At 45.3% G+C, this 19710-nt stretch overlaps 1 protein-coding gene across 1 annotated transcript in view; it reads right to left on the bottom strand.

The window, feature by feature from the left end:
- Nucleotides 1–2412: 2412 nt before the first annotated feature.
- The window catches only part of LOC137537249 (uncharacterized), a 36354-nt gene continuing 19056 nt past the window's right edge, over nucleotides 2413–19710 (bottom strand). Inside the window, exons 4-10 of the mRNA XM_068259339.1 lie at nucleotides 14931–15032; nucleotides 14679–14823; nucleotides 14361–14420; nucleotides 14053–14150; nucleotides 13684–13935; nucleotides 6369–6807; nucleotides 2413–5832 (exon numbers count right to left, since the gene is read on the bottom strand). Of these exons, the coding sequence (XP_068115440.1) occupies nucleotides 4523–5832; nucleotides 6369–6807; nucleotides 13684–13935; nucleotides 14053–14150; nucleotides 14361–14420; nucleotides 14679–14823; nucleotides 14931–15032 (2406 nt within the window). The 3' untranslated portion in view covers nucleotides 2413–4522. The remainder of the gene's footprint in view (nucleotides 5833–6368; nucleotides 6808–13683; nucleotides 13936–14052; nucleotides 14151–14360; nucleotides 14421–14678; nucleotides 14824–14930; nucleotides 15033–19710) is intronic.

Raw genomic sequence — 19710 nt, 5'->3', positions numbered from 1 at the left:
CACACTCTGTATTTTAGACTATAATGCCGGTAATACAGTTCAGCCGCGAGATTCTCTCATCTTCCGCTTGTTTTTCTTATCTTTTTCCATTCACATATGACAAATCGAGCGGCAAAATGATCGAACGTGAGATCGGACATGTCGGAAATTATCTATCGAACCATCAATCTGCCGCAGAAACGCACCGTGTATTCCCAGCATAAGACAGAACAAGCTGCGAATAGGACAAGATGATGCGATGCTATAAAAAAATGGTATAGAACTGAAAATAAAAATACGAGACTAATTTCTTTACTGCTGATGTTCTATTCTTTGGGTGCGTATTATATCGGCGGCGCTCAGTTCGGCGCGGGGAGAAACGAATGACGGCTTTTCCTGCTGCCGCTAAACTCTGAGGCGGCGTTAAAGGGGAACTTCAGCCTAAACAAACATACTGTCATCAAGTTACATTAGTTATGTTAATTAGAATAGATAGGTAATATAATCTCTTACCCACCCTATTTTAAAAGAACAGGCAAATGTTTGTGATTTCATGGGGGCTGCCATCTTTGTCATGGGTGCAGCCATCTTTTTGGTTGAAAGGAGGTGACAAGGAGCAGGAGACACAGTTCCAACTGCCCTGTGTCCTGATCACCCCTCCCAGCTGCACACGCTAGGCTTCAAATGTCAAATTCAAAATGTAAAAAAAAAAAAAATTGCACCAAAACAGCAGAACGAGAGCAACAACATCAGAAATCCCATCATGCTTTGCACAGCATCAGGGGAAAAAAAGCCCAGGCTTTTTTCTTCTGTGCAGCTAAAAATGAGGCTTGTATAAGAGAAACAAAGTTCTGATGCTGTGAAACTGTTAAATAAACAGAAAGCCTTTTCAGTCCTGCTGAGTCGATTTTTAGTCCGGAGGTTCACTTTAAATACTATTCCCCCTGCGAGTTGTTGCAACTCAGCTGCCAAAGCCCCGAATTAGCGGTACGCGGCAGGTATGGGCGTACATTCGGATTCGGGTTATCCGGATAGTTGCTATCCGGATTTACCCAGTAATGCTGTGCAGGCTGGGCGGGGGTGTTAGGGTACAATTCCCTGCATGCAACTTCGCATAACCAATAAAAGTTAATGAGCCTGTATCCACTTGTCAGGAAAACGGAGCGTTTTCTTGTGCACCGCACACACCGCATGCGATTCGCATACAATGTATTTAATAGGGAATTCACATGGTGGTTTTTTATGCAAATTTTCATGCGAATTCGCATACGATTTCGCATGGAATCAATGAAAAAGCACACTGCCATGATTAAATTCGCACACAGCGTCATCCATGCGAAATCGTATGCGAATTTGCGGTAAAATTCGCATACAACTGCATGCGATTTCGCTCCTGCATGCGAATTCGTCTGCGGGGAATCCGCGGCGATTCCACACCGCACTAGTGGAACCGTACCCTCAAGCTTACCCTTCTGACTAGAGTTGGGCGAACTGTTAGCGCAACTGCAGCCGAACTGTTCGGCTGCCCAACCTGTCATGTGGCTGTGGCTCTTACTACTTCCGGGTCGCAATGACCCGGAATAGTACGTTTGCGCTGGCCCAGCGGAGCATGTCCTAGATCGCGCTCCCGTTGCCGGGCACTCTCTGCGCATGTGTGTGACATCATGAGTGAAGTGGAATCAAATAGAGAGAGTTACAGGTGTCACAAGCTGGGGAAATGGAGTGATGGTGACATGTGACACAGTAATGGCGACATGTGACTGTTCCTAGTGATGTGCAGGAAATCCTTAAAGGACAACTGAAGGGAGAAGAATATGGAGGTTGCCATATTTATTTCCATGTAAACAATACCAGTTGCCTGGTTATCTTGCTGATCCCTCTGCCTCAAATACTTTTATCCATATATCCTGAACAAGCATGCAGCAGATCAGGTGTTTCTGACATTATTGTCAGATCTGACAAGATTAGCTGCAGGCTGGTTTCTGGTGTGTGATTCAGACAAATAGACCAGCAGGACTGCCAGGCAACTGGTGTTGTTTAAAAGGAAATAAATATGGCAGCCTCCACATTCTTCTTACTACAGTTGTCCTTTAAAGAAGAATTTTACTGACACCTGGCACTCCTGCTGTGACAAAACTAACAATCCCATCAAGCCTGTGCCTCCCCGAGTTATGTTGTCAGAGTATCGCAAATCCTCATGGGACTTGTAGTTCCACCTCAGCTGGAGTGCCAAGATTAGCTATCACTGACATAATGAATAAAATTGATTTTTTTTTACAATATTAATTTACAGTAGGTGCGAAAGTTTGGGCAACCTTGTTAATCATCATCATTTTCCAGTATAAATCGCTGGTTGTTACGACAAACAATGTCAGTTAATTATATCATATAGAAGACACACACAGTGATATTTGAGAAGTGAAAAGACGTTTATTGGATTTACAGAAAGTGTGTAATAATTGTTTAAACAAAATTAGGCAGGTGCATGAATTTGGGCACCACAAAAAAGAAATGAAATCAATATTAGTAGATCCTCCTTTTGCAGAAATTACAGCCTTTTAAACGCTTCCTGTAAGTTCCAATGAGAGTCTGGATTCTGGTTGAAGGTATTTTGGACCATACCCCATTACAAAACATCTCTAGTTTATTCAGGTTTGATGGCTTCAGAGCATGGAGACAGCTCTCTTTAACTCACACCACAGATTTTCAATTATATGGGGACTGAGATGGTCATTCCAGAATGTTGTACTTGTTCCTCTGTATGAATGCCTTAGTGGATTTTGAGCAGTGTTTAGGGTCGTTGTCTTGTTGAAAGATCCAGCCCCGACACAGCTTCAGCTTTTTCACTGATCCCTGGACATTGGTCTCCAGAATCTGCTGATACAGAGTGGAATCCATGCATCCCTCAACTTTGACAAGATTTCCAGTCCCTACACTGGCCACACAGCATGAACGAACCACCACCATATTTTACTGTAGGTAGCGGGTGTTTTTCTTGGAATGCAGTGTTTTTCCTCCATGCATAACGCCCCTTGTTATGCCCAAATAACTCATCAGTCCACAGCACCTTATTCCAAAATGAAGCTGGCTTGTCCAAATGTGCTGTAGCATACCTCAAGTGGCTCTGTTTGTGCTGTGGGCTTCCTCTGCATCACCCTCGCATACAGCCTCTCCTTGTGTATGGTGCGCTGAATGGTTGAACGATGCACATTGACTCCATCTGCAGCAAAATGATGTTGTAGGTCTTTGGTAATGGTCTGATTGTTCTCACCATTCGCCGCTTCAGTCTATCCAAGATTTTTCTTGGTCTGCCACTTCGAGCCTTAACTTGAACTGAGCCTGTGGTTTTCCATTTCCTCAATATATTCCTAACTATGGAAACAGATAGCTGAAATCTCTGAGACTGCTTTCTGTATCCTTCCCCTAAACCATGATAGTAAACAATCTTTGTCTTCAGGTCATTTGAGAGTTGTTTTGAGACCCCCATGTTGCTACTCTCCAGAGAAATTTAAAAGAGGAGGGAAACTTACAATTGACCCCCTTAAATACTCTTTCTCATAAATGGATTCACATGTGTATGTAGGTCAGGGGTCACAGAGCTTACCAAGACAATTTGAGTTCCAATAACTAATTCTAAAGGTTTTAGAATCAATAAAATGACAACAGTGCCCAAATTTATGCACCGGCCTAATTTTGTGTAAACAATTATTGCAAACTTTCTGTAAATGCAATAAACTTTATTTCACTTCTCAATTATCACTGTGTGTCTCCTATACGATATATTTAACTGACATTTTTTATCGTATCAACCAACGATTTATACAGGAAAATCATGACGATCAACAAGGTTGCCCAAACTTTCGCATCCCACTGTATGAGTTATTTAGTCAGAGTTTGCCCATTGCAAAATATTTCTTTTCCCCGATTTAAATTCTGAAACTTGTCACAGTTGGTGACATGTTTATTGCTGGCAGCAGCATTACTGCAGAATGTTTTTTGTTGTGTGTTCAGAAGTGAACAGAAGCAACGGCTGGTCTCCCAGAGTGCTTTCGGGGGAGAAGGATGCATATTTTTTTTTACAATATTACTTTATAATAATCTTTTTAAGCTCTCACCCTGACTTATATTCTGAAATGTACTTGTGGTGCCGCCCTCTTTACTGCTGGCAAGGTGAATCGCTGTGGAATTCTTTATTTTCCCTCTATGAAGTGAGAAGGAACATAATCTGGTCTCTCAGAGTCCTCTGGGGCAGAAGGCTGTGTGATGTCATTGCCTAGGCTGTGACATCACTGGGAGGGCAGCGTTACATACCAAGCAAGGCATTGGGTACTCTGAATAATCTATTACATTCCACAATTTGTCATTACAGTTCCTCTACTCTCCCTACTGATGTGAATCACAACTCTTGATCTTGCCTTAACTCCACCAGCTGCCTAAATCCATCAATGGAGCCCAAGTGATTTAAAGGGAATGATGTGATTGCAGGCAGATCCCTAATATCAGAGTGTACTGGAAACCAATCACCGGAACATTGACCACTAACTCATGTCTTCTGATCTGCGTGGTGAGACCTCTGATGTGCAGCAAACTGCTTCTCATGTTCAAAGCATTTCCCACACTCAGAACAGTAGTAACCCCTCGCCACAGTGTGTGATCTCTGGTGCACGACCAGGCAGGATTTATTGGCAAAGCATTTCCCACACTCCGGACAGGAATAGGGCCTCTCGCCAGTGTGAGACCTCTGATGAATGACGAGCTGAGACTTGCGGGTGAAGCATTTCTCGCACTTGGGGCAGGAATAAGGCTTCTCCCCTGTGTGGGATCTCTGGTGCACAGCCAGGTGTGACTTGTACTTAAAGCACTTCCCACAATCCGGGCACGAGTTCTGCTGCTCCGCCTTGTGAGACCTCTGGTGCAATACAAGCTGAGACTTGCGCCCAAAACATTTCCCACACTCCGTACATGAATAGGGATTGGCACCGGTGTGATAGGACTGATGTCTGATGAGTCCGAGCTTATGCCTGAAACATTTCCCACACTCGGGGCAGGGGTGCAGCTTCTCGCACATGTGGGATCTCTGATGCACAGCAAACGGTCTCTTATGTTCGAAGCATTTCCCACACTCAGAGCAGGAATACGGCTTTTCACCCGTGTGCGATATGAGGTGTCTGACTAGCTGTGGTTTATGCGTGAAACATTCCCCACACTCAGAACACGGGAACATCCTCTCTCCTGTGTGCAGCCTCTTATGTACAGTAAGGTAGGACCTGTATCCGAAGCGTTTCCCACACTCAGTACACGAATATGGCTTCTCGCCCGTGTGTGAGCTAAGATGATCGGAGAACCGCAACTTCTGCCCAAAGCATTTCCCACACTCGGGGCATGTATAGGCTTTTCCCCCTGTGTGCGATCTCTGATGTACTGCCAGCTCCCTCTCCTGTCTAAAATGTTTCCCACACTCAGGGCAAGGATAGCGCTTCCTCTCCACATGAGAGTGCCGATGAGCGACCATCTCACGCTTGTATGCAAAGCATTTCCCACACTCGGAACAGGAATGAGGCTTCTCATCAGTGGCTGAACTTGTGTGAGCGTCAAAACTTGAGTTCAATGTAGATTGCCCACCCTCAGAATGCATGTCTTGCTGTTGGTCTCCATGGTGACATCCCGCAGCGTCAGTTTCCTCAGTGGCGGAGTGGCGGGGGGACCTATATACCCTGCGAGGCCTGGGCTGGGAGTCTGGGGCCACGGCACTGCCTTCCAGAAAATGTCGCGTCATCACTTCTATCTCCATAATACATTCTGGGGCCGGGTTGAGGTAGTTCCACGAGGGGTTCCTGATGCCAAGACTGCGTGCTGCAAATACAGAGTGTCAGCTGATTACACAACTGCAGAAACCTCAGGGCAAGCAAAACATTCCCATAGGCTAGTAAGCCCCACCCAGAAAGTAGAAGTAGAAAGTAGATGTGGGAACTTATTAATCAAAGCATCTACTAAGCCCCACCCAGGAAGCAGATGTGGAGACTAATACACCAAAGCTAGTAAGCCCCGCCCAGGAAGTAGATGTGGGGACTAATAAACCAAAGCTAGTAAGCCCCGCCCAGGAAGTAGATGTGGGGACTAATACACCAAAGCTAGTAAGCCCCGCCCAGGAAGTAGATGTGGGGACTAGTACATCAAAGCTTCTACTAAGCCCCACCCAGGAAGCAAATATGGTGACTTTTAAATCAAAGCTTCTAGCAACTGACACCTATCAGCAGTTTATTTTGGGTTTTCAGTGATTTCCTAACCCCAATCTTCCCACCCTATTGCGGATCACTGGATTGCTGGGAGGAGTTTTAGTAAAAGGGATCATGCTCTTAGCAAAGGAACGGATGTTTTTTAAATCTAACCTGAGTTTATCTCTGTATAAATGTCTTCCTCTTTAATAGTCCTGGTAACGTCACTCTCCTCCGCAGAAAGCGGTTCACTTCTATCAGGCGATTCTTCTTCTTCCTGTTTAATGGTCACTCGTATTATGCCCTCCTCCATAGACTGCTGATCACTCCTCACATACGTCTCCTCTTCTTCCTCTTTACTTGTCCCCATCATGTCTCCCTCCTCCATAGACTGCTGATCACTCCTCACATACGTCTCTTCTTCTTCCTCTTTACATGTCCTCATCATGTCACGCTCCTCCATAGACTGCCGGTCACTCCTCACATACGTCTCTTCTTCCTCCTCAATCGTCCCCATCAGGTCACCCTCTTCCGTAGACTGCTGATCAGTGAGGACATGCATATCTTCTTCTTCTTCAACAACTTCCACTTTTATATCAACGGGCTCTTCACTCTAAGTCATCAAATAATGAAATGATATACATTATAAATGTGAGCATTAATAAGCTGAAAATACATACAGCTTACATATACAGAAATGTCAATATTTTATAAGACCTGGGCATGCCGTTGGGTACTCCAGTAACCTCCATTGTTTAGACAGTTTTTGGTAGATTTATGGATTACATTCAGTCATTGTGAGGTTGGAAGGTCTAATTTGGGCTGCATTTAACCATTTCAGCCTACAGTGTTTACTTTATTCATCCCAGCAACTTTCACCTCCCATTTATTCGCCAATAACTTTATCACTACTTATCACACTGAAATGATCTATATCTTGTTGTTTCCGCCACCATTTAGGCTTTCTTTGGGTGGTAAATTATGGTACATTATTTTATTCTAAATCCATTTTAACAGGAAGATTAAGAAAGACATGGAAAAAAATAATTTCTCAGTTTTTGGCCATTATAGTTTGAAACTAATACATCCTACCATAATTAAAACCCAAGTATTGTATTTTCCCATTTGTCCCGCTTATTACACCATTTAAAATTATGCCCCCATCACAAAGTATGGCGCCGATATTTTATTTGGAAATAAAGATGCATTTTTCCAATTTGCGTCCATCACTATTTACAAGCCCATAATTTAAAAAATTATATTAATATACTCCTTTGACATGCATATTTAAAAAGTTCAGACCCTTAGGTAACTATTTATGTTTTGTTTTTTTATTGTCATTTTTTTCATTTTTTTTTTAATGACAAAATTTATTCGGGTAATTTTTAGTGTGGGAGGTAAACAGCTAATTTTAAATGTAAAATAATGTATTTAATAAAAAAATGGATGTCGGTGTAGTTTTACTATTTGGCCACAAGATGGCCACAGTCAAAAAGTCCTGGAAGCGAAAAATCACGCTTCCAGGAACTAGAATGAGGAGAGGGAACTTTTGTTTAACCAGAAAGACAGCGGGCACTGATAAGAGGCCCTCGGTGTTTCTCCGGGGGACTTGGATCGATGTATGGGAATTATATTCCCATTCCTTGATCAGGGGGCTAACGGCAGGCGGCAGGAGCGTGCGCAGGAGCACGTGCGATCATGCGCCTCATTGACCAGCACAGTTTATTTGGTCGGATATATCCGTCCAGATAGAATTAAGTGGTTAAATATCCTGACAGAAGGTCTCACATTATCCTCTAAAATAAAATGCAATCTATAGTGGATTCTGTGATGGTGTCAAGGCTCTAATGCAGCAAAGCAGCTCCGAACCATAACATTTACACCACCATGCTTTACAGTTCGCATGTTCTTATGCTGAAATGCTGTATTTTGTTTACTCCATCCATCTCTCCTGGAAGAATGGCCACACGAGAGGAGGACTCACAAATTCATGTGAGAAGGGACAACAGCGGTTGCCATTGGGGTAACCTATCTTGCAAGTATCCTACATCATTTATTAACCTCCCTGGCATTATGATTTTTACCAGATTTAGGGTTTAAAAGCCATGTATTACTTTCACAAGCTTTTAGAGCCTAGAAACGAGAATAAAAACATACCACAGAGATATCTGCAGCAGCACCTGTATATAACTCACTCACGGGATTTCCGCTCTGAGCTGCGGATTTCTGTCCCGAACCTGACTCAGGATTACCGCTAAGGCGGTGAAATACATTTATATTCTACTAAAGACCTAACTACTCCACTATGATGAGCTCTTGATGGCCCTGTGTGTTCTTTTTTCCAGAAGGTTACTAAATTCCTTTGATAGTATCTCACCGATCTGTGTCTAGGTGTTCAGGACGTTCTTGCTGGATACCAATGGTTTCCTCTTGTCCCACTTATCATGTGCATCACATTTCTAGATCTAAGTATCTAATAGAACATGCATACACTCTGAGATTGCTGGTTGTGAGCGCTACCTGCAGGCCCAGTGATGACATGCTATGAATCCTAGTCAAGTTCTTCAGCTTCTCGGGTTCTGCATGTGGGGAGTTGTTCCCGAGAAAGGCTGGGAATGCTAGAAGCGGTCGGGAATGTCACCACTTGTGGATAATGCTCCCAACACTGGAATAGCACAGGTCAAATTATCTGGGGATCTTTTTACTTCCATTCAATGGTGCAAATACAATCCATGCCCCCCCCCCCCCTTGTTCACACCCATTCTCTTGCCCCTTCTTGGTGCCCTTCACAGCCTGGGGGCCCATCTCACGGGGGACATAAAACACGTGGCCATCATGATCTTCACACCCATAACAAGTGTAGCCACAGAACACCGGATGTGAAGTATAGTACCCTGTATGGGAGGAAGGTAAGGGTAGTAGTTTGGGTCCCCCACAGCTCTGGGCCCCTCTGCGATATCAGGTGCTGCTCCCCTCTAGTTCTGCCCCTGCTTCCATTCCCAGAGCCTCAAGAATCTAAAAACTTCTTCTGGAAGTGCTCACTGAGCTCCGCCCTTCTCGGAACAGTGAACCACACAATACAGTGAAGAGCCAATCTAAGAATCTGTGAGGGTCTTGCAATGTAAAATCCTCATTCCCTGTAAAGAGACTCTGTAACAAAATTTTCATCCTCATTTCTTCTATCCTATACGTTTCTATACCTATTCTAATGTGCTCTGTCTAACTGCAGCCTTTGCTAGTTGCACAGTGGCTGTATTATCTGTTATATGATCTAATCTTCTCTCCTCTGTCGGCTCTGTCGGGCTGAGGCAGTCAAGCTGGAACGTGCTGTGCTGCTTGTGATTAGATAGCAGCTATACACACCCTCTCACGGCCCCCTGCACACTCTGTATGACTCACACACTGAGCTCTTCTCAGCCTATCACTTGCTATGTCTTTTGTTTGTAAACATTGCGTAAAAATGGCAATTACAAGCCTGGATTGCAGCAGGGAGTGGCAGAAACAGCACAGAGGGGCCCAGGAGAACATATTGAATAGAATGGTATGCTTTTTATTGTAAGAATTTTAGAGTAAAGATTCCCCCTTAAGACAGGTTCCAGAGAACCTCATTTCTAATAAAGCAGTGGTACATCATGCTTTTATGGAAGGCCATTTAGTTTCTAATCTAGCAGATGTACCAGACTACCAGGCACTACCAGGATAAACAATGACCTGTTCTAATATTTCTGGAAGCAAAAAACTGAAAGACCGTAAGAAGTCCGATTACAGCTTGGAATTTCTGCATCTGCATAGTGGATGGACTGTCAATCACTTAATCATGAAAGCCATTAGGAAGCTCCCAATGTAATTGACATCCATAACACACCCACGGCCCACCTACAGTAGGATGTGACTAGTTAACCCTAGTTAAAGCAGATATAAGATGAAAAACTATCTATAACAAGTAACTTGTCTATATATCTTATCTAAAGTTTAGATAGTTTACACAGCAAATCTAGCTGCAAACAGCTTCAATAGTATATGATCATTTATTCCTGTGATACAAAGAGGCAGGCCATATTCGGTTTGTCACATTACACACAGGCAAGCTGCTCTGCTTCTCCAGCCCTCAGCCTCTGAAAACTTCACTTCCCTCCCCTCTGCCTCTGAAATCTCTGGCTAGTAACACCTCCACCTCCTCCTGCCCAGACTGAGCTCCCATGAGCCTTTGCTACATGGGACTCAGAATGTCAAGGCACTGGAGAAGCTGGGGGCGCAGCTTGTTTAGTTTATAGGGAATTATGGTATTAAAATAATAAAAAAACAACAACAAGTATTTGGCTTGTGTAAGGAACACAATTATGCAATGAGTAAATGTTTATCTCGGATCCACTTTAAGCTGGAAGTTTCTCTGCATATAAAATCGATCCCTAGTTTTACAGGTACTTAACGTTCACCTTTCTTCTGCCATACTTTCTCTCTTTGCTTTATGTTAGTTTGTGCAGTCTAGTTTAGCCTAATTCTGATGGAAGCGCTGACTTCTGATTGGAACGCTGCCTAAACCAAGATCAGCAATGATATCCATATTCTTGTCTGATGACATGAACAGCTTGTATTTCTGATCAAAGCCAACTACTTGTTGGACATCCATGGTCTACATCGATCTGCTACAGCTGTGTGTGTGAATGACATAAGTTGATAAGAGACTATGGGGTTGATTCACTATAAACAAAAAGCGTGCCTTGTCAGAGTTAACATGCCTTATCAGCGTTAATGTGCCTTATCAGAGTAGCATAGCAAGCGCTACAAACTTAGGCCTGCTAATTGGCAATGACGAGAGCTCCACTCGTCCTGCCCTGAGCCCCATGCGGGTCCAATCACTTTTAAGGACATTATCCCCGCACTTTGATTTGCCCGATAGGCTGCCTGTCATGTTTCCTGTCAAGTGACAGGCAGCCCATTGGGTCAAAGTGTCCTTAAAAGTGATTGGACCCGCAGGGGCTCAGGGCAGGACGAGCGGAGCTCTCGTCATTGCCAATTAGCAGGCATAAGTTCATAGCGCTCGCTATGCTACTCTGATAAGGCATGTTAACGCTGATAAGGCACATTATTTGTTATAGTGAATCAACCCCTAAGTGCAGTCATTTGATCACTGGTGCCGACGGTAGCCAAGGGCAACCAAAGTACATATTACAACACTGGGATAGTCCAGTTCAAATTATTCTTTTTACTTCCATTCTCAGACTCTCAAGCATCTACACCCTTCTTCTGGAAGTCCTCACTGAGCTCTGGAACAGCAACACCACACACTACAGAAAAAAGCCAAACCATACAGAGCTGCCCATAATTATTTATACCCCTGGCAAATTTTGACTTAAAGTAACTTATATTCAACCAGCAAGTAATTTTTTGGATGGGAAGCGGCATAGGTGTCTCCCAAAAGATAATATGATGTGCAAGAGGCACGATTGTGGAAAAAAAAAATATTTCTCAGCTTGTTTACATTTGAGTAAAAAGTGTCCAATCCAAAATTATTCATACCCTTCTCAGTAATCAATAGAAAATAGCTATTACAGCAATCATACGCTTCCTATAATTGCAGACCAGCTTTTTGCATGTCTCCTCAGGTATTTTCGCTCATTCATCTTTAGCAATGAGCTCCACATCTTTCAGGTTAGTGGGTCTTCTTGCCATCACCCTGATCTTTAGCTCCCTCCACAGATTCTCGATTGGATTCAAGTCAGGACTCTGGCTGGGCCACTCCAGAATGTTAATGTTGTTGTCTGCTAACCATCTCTTCATCACTTTTGCTGTATGTTTTGGGTCATGGTCTTGCTGAAATGTCCACTGGTGCCCAAGGCCAAGTTTCTCTGCAGACTGCCTGATGATGTGGTTGAGAATCCCCATGTATTGCCCTTTTCTCATGGTGCCGTTTACTGTAATTACGTTCCCTGGTCCATTGGCTGAAAAAATACCCCCAAAGCATTGGATTCCCACCACCACGTTTGACAGTGAGGATAATGTTCTTTGGGTTGAAGGCTTCTCCTTATTTATGCCAAATGAAGGAAACATAATTGTGACCAAACAATTCAATTTTTGTTTCATCTGACATAACACAGAAGACCAGAAGTCTTCTTCTTTGTCCAGATGAGCATTTGCAAAGGCCTAGCGAGCTTTTGTGTGACTTATCTGGAGAAGTGGCGCCCTCCTTGGTCTGCATCCATGGAAGCCAGCAGTATGCAGTGTCCATTGGATTGTCTGCCTTGAGACATTGCCACCAACAGAGGCCAGATTCACCAGGATGGCCTTGGTGGTGATCCTTGGATTCCTTTTCATCTCTCTCACTAACCTCCTGGCCGGCAGAGGTGTCACTTTTTGTTTCCGACCATGTCCACAGTGCATCTTGTATTTTTTAATACTACTTTGCACTGTAGCCACTGGAACTTGAATTTTTTTTTAGAAATGGCCTTATAGCCCTTTCCTGACTTGTGAGCAGCCCTAATGCACAGTCGCAGGTCCTCATTGAACTCCTTTGTCTTAGCCATGACTGTCCACAAACTAACTGCAGGGAGCTGCTGATTTTCACCTGTTGAGTTGATTAAGAGCTGTTCCCAATTAATCAGGGTAATTAGGATGCTTTAGAACAACTTGGACTATTTGGAATGGTATAGAACTTTGGATTTTCCCACAGGACTGTGACAGTTTGTGAAGGGTATGAACAATTTTGGACTGGACACTTTTTGCTCAAATGTAAATAAAAGTGGAGACATTTTTTTGTTCCACAATAATGCCTCCTGTACATCGTCAAAGTAATTTTAAGTCAAAATTTGCCAGGGGTATGAATAATTATGGGCAGCACTGTATGTCTGAGGAGTACACAAGACTGATATCTCCAAAAGCATTGGTAATTTTGCTACTTAAACTGCACATTGGACTAGGAAAGGTACACAGTGAATAATATTTCTTTCTTTATAGCCTTTGTCTACCAATATTGTTGAATTTAAAGGGCTACTGTAGGGGGGGTCGGGGGAAAATCAGTTGAACTTACCTGGGGCTTCTAATGGTCCCCCGCAGACATCCTGTACCCGCGCAGCCACTCACCGATGCTCCGGCCCGCCTCTGGTTCACTTCTGGAATTTCAGACTTTAAAGTCTGAAAACCACTGAGCTTGCGTTGCCATGTCCTCGCTCCCCCTGATGTCACCAGGAACGTACGGTGCAGGCACAGACCATACTGGGCATGCGCAGTACCCTCCTGGTGACATCAGCAGCAGTTAGAACACGGCAACACAGGCGCAGTGGTTTTCAGACTTTAAAGTCTGAAATTCCAGAAGTGAACCAGAGGCGGGGCCGGAGCATCAGTGAGTGGCTGCGCGGGCACAGGATGTCTGTGGGAGACCATTAGAAGCCCTGGGTAACTTTAACTCATTTTCCCCCGACCCCCCTTACAGTATCCCTTTAAGATTAAATATGTGTATAGTAAAAAAAAATGAACTGGTAATACTACGTACCTGATAGAAACATGCATAGTTGTGATCTTTCTGAGTGCAATCCTGGGAATAAATAGGAATGAGACATCTCTGTGTAACTGTCCTCATCATGTCACCCTCCTCCATAGTCTGCAGATCACCCCTCACATACGACTTTTCTTCTTTCTCTTTAATTGCCCTCATCATGTCACCCTCCTCCATAGACTTCCGATCACTCCCCACATAAGTCTTTTCTTCCCGCTCTTTAGCCATAACATCAGTCTGTTCTTCCTCCTAAATCCAAGAAACAGGAACAAGTAGAATCTATAAAATGTAAACAATAATAACCTAGGACGCCATGGATAATAATCAGTTACTTTGGTGTCTCTGATGACCCCCAGTCCCACCTACCTGATAATGGTGGGGGGTGGTGCGAGCTTCCTGTGGACAATCCTGTGAATAAAGAGGACCTGTACATCTCTCTGGTGGGTTTCTGTTACTGGATACATCTGTAGGAAACACACACACACTGACTGAATACATTGTCTCTATGTGTTTATCAGATGATGGGGGATCTAGGTGGGCAATCCTGGGAATAAAGAGGACCTGTACATCTCTCTGGTGGGTTTCTGTTACTGGATACATCTGTAGGAAACACACACACTGACTGAATACATTGTCTCTATGTGATTATCAGATGATGGGGGATCTAGGTGGACAATCCTGTGAATAAAGAGGACCTGTACATCTCTCTGGTGGGTTTCTGTTACTGGATACATCTGTAGGAAACACACACACACTGACTGAATACATTGTCTCTATGTGATTATCAGATGATGGGGGGATCTAGGTGGACAATCCTGGGAATAAAGAGGACCTGTACATCTCTCTGGTGGGTTTCTGTTACTGAATACATCTGTAGGAAACACACACACTGACTGAATACATTGCCTCTATGTGTTTATCAGATGATGGGGGATCTAGGATGACCCCAAGTACTGCTCTCTCTTGTACAAGAAATGAATGTCTCCTCTTACCCGGTGATGTGAGGGGCGGCTGATCCTTTATCCTGTCGTTCTTGTGGAGGTCCTGGTGTCCTATGTACAGCCCCTTGTCCATCACATCTTCTTCATCTCTGATCTCTTCTTTCACAATGATATTTATATCAGTCAGTGTTCGCCCCTGACAATAAGAATAGAATAATATCAGGGCAGCCCCTCTATAGAGCGTATATAAGCAGTGTGGAGTAATCAGTGACAGCATGGACTGCCCTGATCTTCTATACCTACCTCCTCCTCCTTCTGTCCTTGCAGATGCTCCTCCTCCTCCTCTTCCTTCTGTCGTTGCAGATGCTCCTCCTCCTTCTGTCGTTTTAGATGCTCCTCCTCCTTCTGCAATGTAGGAAGTTTGGCATGGTAAGACAGAAGCTCGGTAATGATGTATTACAGAAAGCAATTCATTATGCAGGATATCCAATTTTACTTGAATTGTCCTAGTTTCAGCCTCAGAAATACTTCCTCCCAGTTCAGGGGATGGAGAGAGCCTTGAAAGCCCGTATCCTCGAGCATATGTGTAATATTGGTAATGGGAACATGGAGACCACACTGGGTAGACACTATGCCCCATACCATGGGTGTAGGCTGCAGGGTACACTCTTTATGAGTATCTACAAACTGAACATGTCAAAGCGGAGGGGGGATGTAACCAATGAATTATTATGTAAAGAGAACATGTGGATCTTTCGATTGCAAACCTTGAATCCGTATGGTCTGAATAATGATTTCAGCTTGAAACCGTACTTGAAGAAGCAGATTTATACCAGAAGAAAATAGGTTACAATGAACCTTGAGGAAATCCTAGACAGAAAAAGGAGAGTGAATGTGTAAACTCCTAGGCATGTGGGTGAGAGAGTTTTGTAAACCTAATGTAAGAAAAACATGCCTGTTGGAACTCCATAGAAATATGAGAATGCGTAACTGGCCCTTTAATTTTGCGGTTCTAACACGCTGTGCATTTTATATCACACTGCATCTCCTGGAAAAAGGAAAACATCTGGAGTACAGGACCAAGATGGTCTGATCTATAAAGAGTTGGAACTGTAATAATTAGTAATTATAGATTGACAAAAATAAGGGAAGATTGGATTACCATTACGTCTTGAAGTGACTTTTAATGCTGTATGCACCTGGCTACAGTTGTCATTATGGGCTTTGGAATTGTGTGTCTATTGGCAACAGTTGTTATGTAGGAGGTAGAGCAGTAAGTCTAAGAGGGTACAAGAGGGAGAGAAAACACGCCCAGTGTTACATCCTGACAAATCGCCTGTGAGGGGCGGGAAACGCATCAATGGGCGGAGCCTATGTGTCTTGGCTACGTCATGGCCATGCTGCATGGTAGAACGGAACTACAGCTGGCGTCCTGAAAGCACTGAGCTGGCAAGTGGCCGCCATTGCCGTCCCGAGGAGTGTGAGAGACTAGCAGGGACTGGGTCCGCACGGCAGCACGGACAAGTGGCAGCGACATCTTTGTTCGGTCATAGTGTGCTGATGAAACCGCTTTCACCTTTATGGACTTAACTTAAGGCTGGCCCTGAACTGCTGTAGCCCGACCCGCCTGCAGTGTCTATGCTGGAAGCTCTAGTCATGTGGATACGGTCAGGGCTGGTCCTGGACTTTCTGCCACCTGGGGCAGATTTTTGAGGAAGCGCCCCCCCCCCCCCCCCCCCCCGATTCGGAATGGTGGCACGGCAACCAACCTACTCTGCTTCATTTAATGTTCTCACATGACATGCTGCAGCTCAACACAATAACACACTGGCTGGCTGTGAGTCTGTGACAAATTGCTCACCCTCCCTCAGCCACTCCATTCCTTCTGAGGAAGGTACACACAGTACAAAAATGCTGCCCCTGAAATCACTGTGCCTGATGCAAATGTTTCACCTTGCTTCATGAGAGAACCAGCCCTGGACCTAGCCTTGCTGCCATGATAAGTTATGACACGTGCCAATAGTACCGAGAGGCAATATGGGTACAGCATCTTCAATTCTAAGTAGCCTAGCATATAAGCCTACCCTGGCAGGACAGGTGACAGTATAGTGAAGCAGTGAATGAACAACACATACAGGGAAACAATGTGGGCACAGCATGGACACCTAAAAGATAGTCAATGATAAAGAATGGTAATAATAAGAGCAGGATCATCCTCAAGGCAACAGCCTGGGACCTAGTGGGAGTCAAGTGGCTAATCTGTCATCTTCTCTGATCACTCTTCCACCTTGGTCTACTAAAAAGACTACAGGGAAAGCAGGGCTAGTACTTTGCCTTGGGCCCCATTTCATCTTCATCCTTTCTGCTAATAATGATAGCTTGCATGCAAACACCCATCAGCAGCCCTGAGACCCAAAGCATAATGGCAATACACACACAACTATAGGGAAGCAACGAGGGAATCTAAAGTCCCTAATAGCAATACACGCATCCCTATAGGGAAGCAACCAATCAGCAGCTGTGAGGATACACTGTAAGTACAGTCATTAGTACAGGGAAGCAGTGTGGGCACAGCATGGGCACCTATCAGCATCCCTGAGTGTACACTGGAACTAAGTACAGGCATATCAGTACAGGGAGACAATGTGGGCATCTACCAGAAGCCCTGAGGGTACACTGGAAGTACAAGGAAGCAGTGTGAACACAGCATGGGCCCCTATCAGTATTCCTGAGGATACACTGGAATAACAGGCATATCAGTACAGGGAGACAATGTGGGCACAGCATGGGAATCTATCAGCATCCCAGAATGTACACTGGAAGTGCAGGTATATCACTAGAGGGCACAATATAAGCACCCCATGGGCACCTGTCAGCAGTCCCGAGGATGTGGGCACACTTATAGAACAGGTGTCAGACTAAGCTGACAATGGGGGAGAGGTGGGCTAACATGATCACAGCACCCACCTATGGAGTCGTCGTCCTCCCGATTAGGGAGCTCAGGGAGCTGTTGCTACTTTTCTCTGGTGAGCTGAGTCAGGGTAAGTCGTGCGCACCTGGGTACCTTCAGCAGGATCAGCCTGGCAGTTCCTCCTCCTCCAGGGTAGGGGTGAGCAGGTTGTCCAGCACGATCCTCTCAGTGCCCCCCTCCTCATCCTCATAGTCTCTATCAGGGGCGGCAGGAGGGGGTGGCGCCAGCACCATCAATTCATTCCTGATTCATGGTGGGGGCAGGCAGTGGTCATCCATCTGGCGGGCAGGGGGCACCCGGGGCAGCGGAGGCACGCTAGGTGATATTCAGGGCGGCAGGCATGCAGCGTGACTCTTCCAGTCACTTCCGGATTCCGCCCTTGCCCCCGCCCGGCATGAAGGCAGCTTACAGGAGGAAAGACCGAAGACTCAAAGGCCCGCATCTAGGGTGGTGGGCTGCCGGTTCACAGCCCAGGGGTGCAGACTGGCCGGGTCACAATGTTCAGTTGAGTCAGGCGGATGGCGGAAAAGTGGGAGACATCAAAAGCCTGGCGAACTTACTTCAGCTTTCTGCCTGGTGCCGTCTCCCCCACTTTGCCGCCTGAGGAACCTGCCTCACTCCGCCTCATGGGCGGGCCGGCCCTGGAAAAGGTCTCTGCTCGTCATTGCAAAAAAAGTGGGTACCCACGGAAGGTCGCTGCAATGGAGGTGGTAAGATTGATGTCTTCTTCACACAGATTACCCCCTGGCTAGTAAGAAAGCTGTACCTAGTGTTATCAAAAGGAATCGCTGCTGTGCAGGTGGACTAATTGCCCCCTATGGGGAGCTTATCAGCAAGAATGTACTAACTATCGGACTGGTGCCATTCTATGTGTGGGTGAACGTATGATGCCGGCTTAGGATAGACAGGTCATCACTGAGCTATTGAGCATCTATCAATGACACATAGGATATCCGCAAGCTTTTACTGCTTTGAAATATAGGTTGCTGATTTTTGCATGCAGTCAAGCTGTTATTGTGCCATTTGTAATAAATGTTTTGCTAATAAATTTTGTACTACCTAGTTCAACATATCGAGAGCCCATTGCCCATTTCTATCTTTTATTCAGAAGCTGGGTAGTGACATATTGCAGAAAGCAATTCATTATGCAGGATACCCAATTTTACTTGAATTGTCCTGGTTTCAGCCACAGAAACACTTCCTCTATCTATATATTTCTGTATACTGCTATGCAGCCCCGCCCTCCCTGTGATGTCACAGCCTAGGCTATGATATCACGCAGCCTTTTCCTCCCAGTGCACTCTGGGAGATCAGGGGTATTTTATTGCTCAGTTCAGAACACACAGTAAACAAACATGTTGCTACCTGTGATAAAATTCAGAATATCAACCTTTTGCGGACCGACGAAAGTAAATCCTACGCCACACTTTTGGCTGCTCTAGGCTGATGCGGCATAGGATTTACGCCGTTTCCGAGAGGGGGGATTAAGCTGTCATATGACAGCGGACATCTCCCCTCACTGATCAGGAGCCATCGCGTATGGCTCCTGGTCATGTGATCACTATGATCGCTGGCGGATCGTAGTGATCCCAGTTACTGATACGGCGGTAAGGAGGGAAAGAAGAGGATCCATTGACCTTCCTGCCGTTCCCCCGGTGATCGGCGCTCCACTTCGCTCTGGCCGGCATCCCTGCTTGCCCTGCTTGCTCTGACGTCATCAAGCCGCGACCCGGAACTTAGCAGCAGTACGAGCAGAGATGCCTGCCGGAGCGGAGGGGTCCACAGCGGCTCATCGCTGGAGCCTGGGAGGTGAGTAAATGCTGCTGGCTACAGGGGGGGCACCATGCCCAGCTATCAAAAGTGGAGATCTGGCTGTCTGCCCCCCCAAACGCCACCCCCGCATGCAAAATCGCCTGGTCCTTAAGGGGCGTGTCCCGTGTCCTCCTCTGTCCTTCTTGTGTCCACCTCTGTCCCCGTGTCCTACCTGTGACCCTCCTGTCCCTCTCTGTCCTTCCTGTGCTCTTCTCTGTACTTCCAATGCTACCCTGTGGACAGATCACTCACTCTGTCCCGGGAGCAGCAGCGTGTGCAAACGTAGCTGAGCCGGCCTTC

The sequence above is a fragment of the Hyperolius riggenbachi genome, chromosome 10 (genome assembly GCF_040937935.1).
Source record: "Hyperolius riggenbachi isolate aHypRig1 chromosome 10, aHypRig1.pri, whole genome shotgun sequence".
Lineage (NCBI taxonomy): Eukaryota > Metazoa > Chordata > Amphibia > Anura > Hyperoliidae > Hyperolius > Hyperolius riggenbachi.
This window is presented reverse-complemented; position numbering and strand designations above follow the sequence as displayed.